Raw genomic sequence first — 13,417 nt, forward strand, 5'->3', positions numbered from 1 at the left:
CCTGACCTCAAGTCAATCTTCGAAAAATAACTGGCTCCCCTCAACTGATCAAATAAATCATCTATCCTTGGTAAATGATACTTGTTCTTGATGGTGGCATGATTCAACTTTCGGTAATCAATGCACAACCTCAAAGAACCATCTTTCTTCTTAGCGAACAAGACCGGTGCACCCCACGGTGACACACTCGGTCGGATAAAGCCTTTCATCCTCAAATCATCAAGTTGTTTCTTCAATTCTTCTAATTCAATCAGTGCCATACGATTCGGTGCCATAGAGATTGGTGTGGTACCAGGCATCAAATCAATAGTAAATTCCACCTCTCGGTGTGGAGGCAACTCAGTCAAGTCCTCCGGAAACACATCCAGAAAATCATGCACAACTGCTGGATAATCAACCCTATAAAACTCAACGTCATCATCGGCGAAAAGACTAGCCAAGAAGAATGTCTGCCGATCTCGACCCCTAACACCATAAAATGAATGAGTGAGAGGATCACACCGATCTCTCACAAAACAGAAACAATCCCCATCCGGGGTACACACTGAAACTCTGCCCCTGAAACAATCAATGACAGCTCTGAAGGATGACAATCAGTCCATCCCAAGAATGACATCAAATCCCGTCATCTCGAGAAGGATGAGATCGAACTCAAGAACACGTCTGGCAATTGTGATGGAACAACTCCTACAAACTCTACTAAGAGCAACTGAACCCCCGATAGGCGTGTCAACACAAAGTGGTCTGTCTAACTGACTGACCTCTAAACCCAATGCCCGTGCAAATGATGAAGTAATGAATGAATAAGAAGCATCAGAATCAAACAATACACGAGCCCAAGAATGGGACACAAGAAACATACCCCTAACAACTGAAGGACTGGATGGTGACTCGGCTGGAGTGAGTGCAAACACGCGACCCGGGGTCCTCTGCCCCTGGGAACTACCTGCCTGATAGCCAGACTGCTACGTAGGTGCACTCGAGGAAGCTCCCCTACCAGGTCGAGAACTCTGGGCTGACATAGCTGGCTGAGACGGCTGAGGTGGTGGTGGTGGTCGAAATCCTGACTGAACTGTGGCAGACTGCATCTGCCTCTGCTGTGAACCTCCACCTTTGCCCAAACCACTGCCCCGCTGTGGACAATCTTTCACCCTATGGCCCTGCTGGCCACACCCGAAACATCCACCAGACGCCACCTGAATCTGAGTACACTGGGACTTGTGATGCCCTGGCTGCCCACACTTGAAATAAATCATCCGAGTTACCTGTGTCTGAGTGCATTGGGACTTGTAATGTCCCAACTGCCCACATCTGAAACAAGTAACATTCGGTCTAGAAGACCCCATGGACACTGAAGCTGTGGGTGCAGATCTAACTGGCTGCTGTCCCCTGAACCTTGACTGCTCATGCTTCTGCTTCTTACTTGATTGACCTTCGGAGAAAGTACTCATACCCCTGTTGTGCTTGTAGGACTCCCTGATAGCCTTGTTGTCCTTACTCTCAGCCTCAACCACTAAAGCCTTTCGCACTGCTTTTGTATACTCTGTCGGTTCTGAAGCAGCTACAATTGGCCTAATGGTAAGATCAAGGCCATCAACAAATTTCTCTATCTTTCCTTCTTCATCATTAGCAATTCCCGGTGCAAACCTCAAAAGTGATGTAAACTTGTTTTCATACTCTGTAACTGTCATACTTCCTTGCTTTAACCCATCAAACTCCTTCTTTAGTTCCCTCCGCTTAGGCGCTGGAAAGTACTTCTCGTAATACAACTTCTTGAATGTAGCATATGTCATAGTATCCAGATTATGGGTGTGAGAAATGGTCTTCCACCAAATCTCAGCATCGCCCACAAAATTGTAAGTCGCCAATGTGATCTTCAACTTGTCCGTTGCCAAATTCATGGCATTAATATGCTTCTCCACCCTATCCAGGAAACTGTCCGCAACAAGCGGATCTGGACCACCCTCAAACAAGGTTGGCATCAACTTCACGAACCTGGCAATGTGAGAAAGAGTATCATCTAGCTCATTTGTCTTCGGAGGTGGTGGTGGTGGTGGAGCCGGTGGTGGCACAAACTGTGACGATGACACACCTGTCGGTCGATATGCATCAAAAATAGCCTCTTGAATGGCTAACCTAATTTGTTCCCTATTCATCTGAAAAGGTGGATCAACAGTCCCCCTCGCTTGTCCCCCTCTTGGTGGGACCAAATCACGCAACAAGATATCTTCCTCAACTTACTCCTGATCCCTTTCCATGGGATTGGAGCTAGAACTTTCCCCGGGATCCCTTCGTGTTGCCATGACGCTATAAGAAAAAGGAAACAAATCAAAAACGATGACACTAAAATATGCACGAGAACGAAGTCCTCACACGAATGACTTGATAAGAATGGAAACACATAAGCACCTTTCATAGTCGCATAATACCCAACTAATGATAAACATGATCATGCTAATCATATACAACAACATTAAGCACTTAACACGTAGTCATATAAGCAGTTAAACAAATAAGCATGTAATTCAAATAATTAAGCACCTTAACACATAAGCATATAAGCATGCCATCACGTAAACAATTAAGCAAGTAAGCAAATAACTCAACTCCCCATGCAATCCTAGGTAGGCCTCTACCCGTCATCCTAATGGTATTCGAACCATTGCTCTGATACCAAATTTGTAACGACCCAAAAGGATACCAAAATAATAATAAAAATCTATAAAAATTTCTAAGCAATCATTTCTTTTATTTATTTATTGACCATAGCATCATTTTATTTCAAAGCAATAAATAATAAAAAAAAATACATAATCTTAGGACATACAATATGTCAACACCAAACATGCTCAATCACCGTAATAAATCTAGTCATATATATGAATTCAAATAACACATGGAACACATTTAGCATTTTAATTAAACATACTTCAACCACAAACTAGATAATCAAAATTAGCATGCATAGGATCAAATTTAAGGGGAAAAATTCACAAAAAAAAACTAAGAAATTGTAGATTAGAACACCCCTACCTCAATGGAAGTGAAAACTCCCAAAATCCCCAAATCCAAGCCCAAGAACCCTAGAATTTTGAACTCCCTAGAGTGTACCAAATGATGATTGGCTCCTATCAAATTGAAGGCCTTGACAAGCTCTCCGACTTTGCTTCACAAGGTTCTACCAAATTTCAAAGGGATAGAGCTAGATCAAAGCTTGAAATTGCAAAAAAAAAAGAAAAAGGAGAAACTGCCGAGAGAGAGGGTCTGGACGCAGAGAGAGAGAGAGCAGAATAAAAGGCTATACAATGACTCTTAAGTCATTGACTTAAAACTCATGCGGGCCCCATAAGTAAATAAATAAATATTTATTTAACTTATATATATAAACACTACATTTGGACATGTTCAAAAAGATTGCCGGTTGAAAACAAATAAGCAAGCTAATTTTTCCGAAGAGCACGAAGGTGAAGCGAGCATGTTTTATGCTTGTCATTCGACATCGGAACAAAAGGATGATGTGTGGTTTCTTGATAGTGGGTGTAGTAACCACATGACCGGCGATAAAAATATATTTTTGGAGATGGATTCTTCATCCAATTCTCAAGTGAGGATGGGAAACGGTGCCTTGGTCCAAGCAAAGGGAAAATGTACTATTGCCATAGAGACAAAAAAAGGAAGAAAGCATATTCGGGATGTGTTACTTGTTCCGGATTTGGATCAAAATTTGTTAAGTGTTGGACAGCTTGTAGAGCATGGGTACTCCATTCATTTTGATGAGGACTCTTGCAAAATTTATGATAAGGGAGGACAAAATCATATTGTGGCAAAAATCAAGATGTGTGATGACCCGAATTTTTGAAATTTTAATTTCATTATTTTATGATTTTTAGACTGTTTAAATTAATTATTTATTACTGAAAGTTAATGGGTTTTGAATTTTTATTTAATTTTGTTGTATTTTATATATATGTAAATTGATGCAAAGGAATGCACTTGGACGTTGGACGAAATTAAAGAAATGAGAAATTGACAAGGAAAGGTTGTTTTTGGCGGGTCCCATTTGTCATAGTTGTCACATGTTTATGTAAATATATGATATATATATTTAATGCATATATTACATATATATTTAATGCATAAAGAGTGAAGTAAAGGGAGCCAGTGAATTGGGAGTTAAAATGGTGAAAAGTGATTTTTTGGTGGGACCCACATGAAAGATTTTTAAAGAGAATGGAATTTGGTTTTGGTTGTATCTTTATATATTATATATAATTTATGTCTTGTGGGCTAAGGAAGAAGGTGGACGGCTAAGAAGAAAAGAAAGAAGGAGCAAGTTGGTATTGAAATGATGAAAGATAAGAAAGGAAAGTCTGGAGCTTCACGTAAGTTGGGTCTTGGAGTGAGATATTGTATTTGAGTGTGTTGGATATGATGAGATTTTGGCAGATTAACTTTTAGACTTGGACTGATTTTTTTTGCACGTGGGTCTGTTGGCTGGTTTCGGTGCGAGGGGGTGGGTTTTCCTATATATATGATGCCTTGTTTTATGAATTTAGTGAGCAAACAGAGTAGAAAAATGAGAGTGAGAGAAAAATCGACTAAGAAAATGGACGGCAGACAGAGGAGCCGTGAGGTTGCAGAGGTGACCGGAGTTTGAGGACTTGATAATCTAATGAGGAAAATAATTTTCAGGGTGGGGTTCTCTATACCTTGAATGGCATGGGGAGGTTTTGATTAAATGTTTTGATTAAATGTATAGTTATTTTATTTATACTCACCTGTACATGTTTATTTTGTGAAGTTGTTTTATTAAACCTCCATGAGATGGTTTTTCCTACTGGGACTTTTGTCTCACCACCCTCCAGTTTTAGGTACCGAAGATGGACGGGGATCGTAGATACGGGCTTAGGATGAAGAGTTGGCGTGGAGGATTTATTTTATTTATTTTGGAAATTTTTTTTGTATATTGAGGTTATTGACTTTGTATAAAAGAGGGGGTAATTTTTATGATCCTGGGTGTATTTTGATGTATTTGTATTTGAATAAATGGAGGATTTTATTGGAATTTTCGGGGCGTGACAAGATGGGCAAAAATAGAAGCTTTCCTCTCACTTTTTCATGTTCAAAAATATGGCCTCGAAGATGGATGTTGTTAATGAGTCTTGGCTTTGGCATAGAAGACTTGGCCATTTGAATTTCCAAAGCTTAAAGAATTTACAACAAAATAGCATGGTATATGGGCTGCCAACAATACAAGAAGTTAAAGAAGTTTGTGAAGGTTGTGCTCTTGGCAAGCATCACCGAGAGTCATTTTCGAAAAAGAAGGCATGGAGGGCTAAAGCACCATTGGAGCTTGTTTATATCGATGTGTGTGGACCGATGACAACACCAACTCAAGCGGGTAACAAGTATTTTATTATTTTCGTTGATGATTTTTCAAGAATGACATGGAATTATTTCATGAGACAAAAATTAGATGTGTTCTCTATTTTCAAAAAATTTCAAAAGTTTGTTGAAAGGCAAAGTGGCCATCTTATCAAAGTATTAAGAAGTGATAGAGGTGGAGAGTACAACTCAAATGAGTTTGAAAAGTTTTGTGAAGATATTGGCTTGGAGAGGCAATTAACAGTTGGGTACACTCCATAACAAAATGGAGTGGCAGAAAGAAAAAATAGAACAATTATTGAGATGGGAAAATCAATGTTTCATGAGAAGGGGCTACCTAAATCATTTTGGGGTGAAGCCGTGTATACGGCTGTTTACTTGATGAATAGGAGTCCAACAAAAGCGGTGGAGAATAAAACTCCATTTGAAGCATGGAGTGGAAGGAAGCCATCATTGAAACACTTGAAAGTTTTTGGGTGTATTTGTTTTGCTTATGTTCCAAGAGAAGTAAGACACAAACTTGATGAAGCTAGTGAAAAATGCATCTTTGTGGGTTATAGCTCAAAATCAAAAGGTTATAGACTCTTTAATTTGAAGAAGAATAAATTGATTATTTGTAGAGATGTTCTCCTTAACGAGAAGGCTGCTTGGGATTGGAAAGAGAAGAAAATTTAAGATCAAATCCCCATTTTCAATGAAGAATCAGGAAATCAAGAAAGTGAAAATGAAGATTTTCTTGAAGTTCCACAAGAAATGTCTCTCGTATCTAGCTTACAATCAATCCCAACTTCTCCATCAAACTCAAATTCTTCATCTCCAAGAAGAATGAAAAGTCTTAGTGATGTGTATGCAAGTTGTAATTTTTGTGTTGTTGAACCGAAGAACTTTGAAGAAGCAATTAAACAAGAGGCATGGAAAAAAGCTATGGAAGATGAAATTTATGTGATTGAGAAGAATAAGACTTGGGAGTTAGTAGAGAAGCCGGAAGACAAAGATGTGATTGGTGTGAAATGGATTTTTAAAACAAAATTCAATCCGGATGGCTCCATTCAAAAGAACAAAGCAAGACTTGTAGCAAAAGGGTATTCACAACAGCCCGGAATTGATTTTCAATAAACTTTTTCACCCGTGGCTCGTCTTGACAAAATTAGAGCACTTATTGCCTTGGCGGCTCAAAATGGTTGGTCCTTGTATCAACTTGATGTAAAATCAGCCTTCTTGAATGGTGTTTTGAAAGAGGATGTCTATGTAGAACAACCTCAAGGCTTTGTTGCAAAAGGAGAAGAAGAGAAAGTTTACAAATTAAAGAAGGCTTTGTATGGCCTAAAACAAGCACCCAGGGCATGGTATAGTGAGATTAATTCTTACTTCATCAAAAAAGACTTTCAAAGGAGCAAAAGTGAGCCAACCTTGTACTACAAGACACAAGGTAAAACTGGGATTCTTATTGTTTCTCTTTATGTTGATGATTTGGTATTTACCGGAAGTGATGAAAAAATGATTGATGATTTTAAAAGAGAGATGATGAAAAAATATGAAATGAGTGATTTGGGTTTGTTGCATTACTTCTTGGGCATTAAAATTTATCAAAAAGAAGGAGTAGTTTTTATTTGTCAAAAGAAGTATGCAAAAACTCTTCTTGAAAAATTCAAAATGTTGAATTACAAATCCGTTTGCACTCCCTTGGTTGTGAATGAAAAATTGATGAAAGAAGATGGAAGTAAAGAAACGGATGCATCTCTCTATAGAAGCTTGGTTGGAAGTCTATTATATTTGACATCTTCAAGACCCGACATCTTGTATGCTACAAGCTTATTATCTCGGTTTATGCACAATCCAAGTCAAATTCATGTTGGGGCTGCAAAGAGGGTATTGAGATATATACAAGGTACATTTGATTTTGGCATCTTGTATGAGAAAAATGTTGATGCAAAGTTGTTTGGTTTTTGTGATAGTGATTGGGCCGGATGTGTTGATGATATGAGAAGTACTTCCGGTTATGCATTCTCTCTTGGTTCGGGTGTATTTTCATGGGCATCTAAAAAGCAAGAAACGGTTACGCAATTTTCTGCCGAGGCTGAGTATATTTCAGCATCAATGGCAGCGTCACAAGCAATATGGCTAAGGAGAATTTTTGAAGATGTTGGTGAGAAGCAAAGAGAAGCTACTCCAATTTTATGTGACAACAAATCCGCAATTGCTATGACAAAGAATCCTATTTTCCATAGTTGCACAAGACACATTGCAATCAAGCATCACTTCATTAGAGAAGCCGTGGAGAATGAAGAGATTCAATGTAACGTTTCTGATTTTCAGCCTTTTTTCAATTTTCTGCGATTTTGTTGCCGCAAGGGTATTTTGGTCATTTCACTTTTACGCGTGGGATTTTGGTTGAGTCCAATTGTTTTTGGTGCATTTATTTTCATGTGACTTATGTAGTATTTGCATGGTGGTGCACTATGTATTCATATGTGGAGTAAATTAAATCAAATGGAAAAAGGAAAAGTCAAAGGATAGTGGTGGCACCACCACTACCTAATTTATGGTCTAGAGACTATTTTCCCTTCATTTCTTTCTCTCTCCCCGTCCAATTCTTTTCTCTCTCAGTTTCTTTTCTCTTTTGTCTTCCACTTGACAACCAATCTTTGAAACAAGATTTCTTTCTCATTTCACGCCGGATTAAGGTGCCGTTTGATGTAAAACGAAGCCCACGACGAACTCTACACATCCATACCAGCAATTGCAAATTTCGTGCACCCTTTGGGGTTTGAATTTTGAGACCCACTTTGAGGGTTTTTGCATTCTAAGAGGTAGGGGTTCTTAATCCACGTGTTTTTGCTCCCTTGTGAGTTATTCCTTGTTAATTGTCTTTAAATGTGTTTAAATTGATGATTAACATGTTTAATTAAGTTGATTGCCTCTAAAATGATGTGATTTTGTATGTGAGATTCATATTTATGTGTATATGTGGATTTGTGAAATAAACATGTTTAGATGTTGATTTTACATACTTGTGTGTTTGTAACTTGGTAGAATTTATTATGTGGAAATCATGCCTTATTTAAATTAATTACCTTGAAAGTGATACAATTGTTGAATTAGAAAATTATGCCTATATATGTGTAATTGTTAATTTATGTGGAGAGCATGCTTGATATGTGAATTTTCCATGACTATGATGATTGATAAATTGTCAGGAAATTTGTGTGGATCTATGTTAATTGTGTAATGATAGTTCCCTCAATTTCCATAGTATAAAATGGGTGTGCATTATGCATCCATGGCATTGGGCATGAAGGAAAAAGGGAAAATGTTTTGAAAACAAAAAAAAGGGAATTTTGGGAAATAAGTTTTTGATAAAAAGAATTTTGAGAAAACCCGGTCGCTGCAGAGTCACCAATGGGCCGGTAGGTTAATGTAGCCTAGAGGGAATTAGAGAGATTGCCCTAGCGTGGTTGAGCTATTTGGGCCTCTCGATGACGCTGCTGTAAAGTTTTTGACTTTATCTATATATATATATTTAGGTTAAAAGAAATTTTTTATTTAGCTGTGGGACCCACTTTATTTTATGTTATCATGTGCCAAATGGGATTAGAGACCCATTGTTTATGTTCCTCTTCTCTCTCCCCGCTGCCTTTCTTCCTCTCTGTATTTCTTTTTTTATTTCTTTTTCTTTTGCAACTTCCACTCTTGATTTCTTCCTTAATCCTTGGTAGATTTGAGAGCCGTTTGAGGCAAAACGAAGCCCACAACGAGCTCTACGTGCTAGTGTAAGCAATTTCAGATTTGGTCTTCCTAGGGACTTCGAATTTAGAGACCCATTTTAAGGGTTTTGGCTCACTTTTGAGGTAGGGACACCTTAATCCACTACTTTCTTGTTCCATTATGAGTTATACTCCTTTGTTATGCCAAGCATGCTTAATTAGAAGTTAATTGTATCAATGATTATTTTAAATGAATGTTGTCTAGAGAAATTTATGTGTATAAATGTGAGTTGTTTTATGTGTTAATAATTACTTGGGAGATGTTGAACATGTTGAATGTTTAATTTTATGGTGTAGAATTTTAAATGCCATGGCATTGAATATATGGAACATATATACATACACATACCATTGGGTTTGCATGAAATGGGAGAAATTGTTCTTGAAATAAATATGGGGAATTTCAGGGAAGTGTTTTTGATGAAATGGTTTTATGTGAAACCCGGTCGCTGCGGGGTTACCAACGGGCCGGAGGTTAATATAGCCTAGAGGGGACTAGGGAGTCGCCCTAGCGTGGTTGAGCTAGCTGGGCCCCATAATGACGCCGCGGGGTTACCAAGGGTCAGGGACACTAGCCATTCCTCCTCTCGTGTCGCGGCCGGGCTACCAAAGGGCGGGTTGTATTAACAGTTTGGAAACGATGTTTTGGATTATGAAAATGGGGAGCGACACTAGCATGCATTGCATCTCATACCATTGTATTGGATATACTTGAGATTGAATCATTATGCTGTATTATTTCCCGACATTGTATGATCCCCATTTCCTATTGGCCTATGCTTTGTTTGGATTTACAAGGACACAAGATGTGTGTCTTAAGTGTCACCTGCTGAGCTTTATGCTCACCCTACTATTTATATTATTTTTTTCAGGTCTTGGAAATGAACCGGTGGACGACAATCCACCTCAAGCTTGAAAGTTGTTAGAAGGTTGTTTGCTATTTTGTATTTTGACCGTTCTATATATATTCGTAGTTGTGGAAATATAACTAAGTCAGTATTCATGGCCTTGTAACTTAAGAACAAACTTATTTTTTGTTTGATGTAAATGAAACTAATGGAATTATGGTATATGTTTCCATGCAATTGTATCATGTAACGTTGTAAGACAGAGACTTTAAATCTTAACCATGTACTTTGGGACTGTGATTATGATAATTTAGATTAATTGGTGTGTGGATGTTCCACCATGAGAGGAACTATGTTGAGGTATAATGAACGGATGAATGGGATGCTGGATGATATTATGTGTTTTGTGTATTGGGACAGGTTGTTGAAGGCCCATTTTTAGGGGAGGTTATGCCGAATTTTTTTTTAAATTTTGGCATCAGCTAGGGTCGTTACAGCTGCGGAGTCACCAAAGGTCTAGGGACAGTAGCCAATCATTCTCTCGGTGCTGCTCTCGACGCTGCGGGGGTACCAAAGGGGGTTACATTAACAGTTTGGAAAGTGACAGATGAATGATTTTGAAAATGGGGAGCGACATGTGACACGCATTGCATTCCATTGTATTGTATTGTTGATGTTGAGTTTGGATGTGATGTTGTACTTTCCTGACATAGTATGACCCCGATTCCTATTGCTCTATTCTTTGTATGAATTCACGGGGACACAAGAGGTGTGTCTTAGGTGCCACCTACTGAGCAATATGCTCACCCCATTAATTTAACTTTTTTTTCAGGAAATGGGAAAGAAGTGGCGGATGAAAATCCCCCGCAAGCTTGAAGAAGATTAGGAGTTGTATTTTGTTACCTTTTGTATCTTAGCCCATTTTTTTTGTATAGTCTCAAAACTAAAATGTCGTGTATTCATTTTTGCAAGACAAGGTCATGTATTATAAATCATAACTCTTGTTGATATTTTGAAGGGATGCAAGACTATGTAAATGCTTAAGTTGAATGGGATGACGATGATGGGCTAACTTGGGGAGGTTGTTGATGTTGTGGTATTGGGGAATGTATTATATTTCTTTTGTATTGTGTGTTGGGACAGGTTAGGTAGGTCTTGAAAGGCCATCGCATTTTTTTTCATTTGAACAGGTTGTGGTAGGACCCTTTTTAGGGGAGGTTATGCCGAATTTTATTTATTTTATTTTATTTATTTTATTTTATTTTTTTTAATTTGGTATCAGTTTAGGGGCATTACATTCAACTCAAGTATTGTAAGACTGAAGATCAAGTTGCGGACATTTTTACCAAAGCACTTCCAAAAAATAAGTTTGAATACGTTAGAGAATTGTTGGGTGTCACAACATGGCATTAAGGGGGGTGTGTTAAAATTAGATTAATGCCATGTTCATTCATGTATATGTTCATTCATGCATCTATTATTATACATGTATCAAGTGTGTACATGTATCAAGTGAGTGCATGCATCATATGTGTGGTTGAGAATTGTCTTGGAAAGTTCAAAGGTCTATGGGAGAATAATATATATAGTGTAAGGGATTTGTTGTTAAGACATCAACACAACAAATAATTCAATACAATACAATATTTGTTTCTCTCCTCTCTTCACTTAGAAATTATTTAGTTGGTTGAAACTATAGCCAACATGAAAGGGCTATAAATTTCCTGAATAGGTTCCTGGAAATAGTGTTTCGCAGGACAGTTAAAAATCAAAATCTTTTTGAGAAGAAAGGCTTGCTTTAGCGATCCAACTGCTTCCTTTTCTCGTTGTCTTGCTGGCAAGCATGCTCCTCCACACCATCTCATCTTTAGTTCACAGAAATACTTAATACCCTATTAGTTTCGAAAATTTTGAGTAATGCTACTCCAATGTTTTAACAAACTAGGCATAAAAAAGGTGCTAAACCTCTTTACTTCTTGCTCCTATTATACTAATACCTAGTTCCCCTCACAGTGAGAGCACCCTGCAACAGTTTTTTCCTTGTATTAAAGTCTCTTCGAACCACCAACTACTGCAATGTGATTTGCCTTCCAGACATTAATAGCATTAGCACCCCCAACGAAGCAGCAAGTGTTTAAAAAAATACTTAAATTCCAAAAGAACACTGACAGAGATTATGAATCTTCGAAACCACAAGATTACTTAGAGAATGGAACAGTAAGATAAAGATATTAATTTCCGGAAGAATAGTGACAGAGATAATGAATATTTAACTCTCAATCACCCAGTAATGGAAGGGGGTCTAAGAACCATCAAATATTTACCAAGGCCAATGTAATTGGCAACTGCTGTAATGAAATGTTTCGAAATTAAACTTCAATTCTGCATATAAACTGGAATTCTCCTGTTTGGGACTCTAGCTTCCATTCTCCTCTCAATTGGGCTGATATGGAGATTCTCTTACCTTATGTCAATGAGCAATAGCATCCAATATTGCCGGCCTACGATTATTAGTTCAAGCTTTAAAGCTGAGGTGAGCATTTTTAATAAACAATTGAAAGAAAAAAGGACAACTTTAATTTGCTTGGCCTACAATCCATTCATTTACACCTCAAGATGGAGATGTATGTGAAAGAATCAAAGCCAAAAAGATTTTCTATTTTCTATCAAGTTGTGACCACATGTGAGGTGAGGATTTTCTATTTTCTATTTTCTATAACATTAAGTAACACTTTTGAATCATCACTGTTCCTCGTAACTTCAACTGTTGTATATATAAAAGTTTAAAGAGTCTTAAGATTCACAAGCCATGTATGATTTGATCTTTATAACATCAGAAGCATATTCCTGTTGAAATAGGATTTGTACGTCCTCTGGAATTTTGTAAGGCAAGATGATCATAGCAATCATACCAACATTGATGCACCGGTTTCCATCAGAACTCTGCAGTTTAAGCATGCTTTGGCGGGAATAGTAGGGAGTCCTTGTGTTGCACCTCTTTTGTTCACTTTTTCCATTATTTACTGAAAAAAAATACTTGCAAATTTTAATGCGTTGCCTTCAAACACTCATGAAATGTTGTTCTGGCATACTTATAAAAAAAAAAAATGAAATATTGTTCTGGCATGGTCGTTAGGGTGTTTGTTAGATTCATCAAATTCAAATCAATAGAATTTCTAACAATTTTGAATAAATTACTACTCTTTCAGTTGCATGATAGTGCGATGCAATCTCCTAGATATGACATAGTAAATGACAAATTGTCATCCACTTCTTAGTATGTCATTCAGCTTGCAATTTTACACTGAATTGTGTCAAATTTTGGTATGCAATGCCTTTTCCCTCTCTTAAGTTGTAGTATGATAAGTATACTGACACCAGAAAGCTAAAATGCCAGCTCAAAAGTTCTGCTGATTCATG

At 37.7% G+C, this 13,417-nt stretch overlaps 1 protein-coding gene across 1 annotated transcript; it reads right to left on the reverse strand.

The window, feature by feature from the left end:
- Nucleotides 1–593: 593 nt before the first annotated feature.
- Nucleotides 594–2,156, reverse strand: LOC132278167 (uncharacterized). The gene is made up of 2 exons (XM_059779978.1): nucleotides 998–2,156; nucleotides 594–946 (listed from the first exon to the last, which is right to left on the reverse strand). Exons 1-2 carry the CDS (start codon nucleotides 2,154–2,156, stop codon nucleotides 594–596), a joined length of 1,512 nt encoding a protein of 503 aa, XP_059635961.1.
- Between the last annotated feature and the right edge of the window lie 11,261 nt (nucleotides 2,157–13,417).

Source organism: Cornus florida, unplaced genomic scaffold (assembly GCF_030987335.1).
Source record: "Cornus florida cultivar Cherokee Brave unplaced genomic scaffold, ASM3098733v1 CherokeeBrave_3.0.0_Hap2_Chr10, whole genome shotgun sequence".
NCBI lineage: Eukaryota > Viridiplantae > Streptophyta > Magnoliopsida > Cornales > Cornaceae > Cornus > Cornus florida.

Excerpts from the sequence above, each read along its gene's own strand:
- LOC132278167 (XM_059779978.1), bottom strand. The coding sequence starts at position 2,156 with ATGAATAGGGAACAAATTAGGTTAGCCATTCAAGAGGCTATTTTTGAT. Across the intron at positions 947-997 it reads AGCCCAGAGTTCTCGACCTG|GTAGTTCCCAGGGGCAGAGG; the intron begins GTAGGGGAGCTT and ends GCTATCAGGCAG.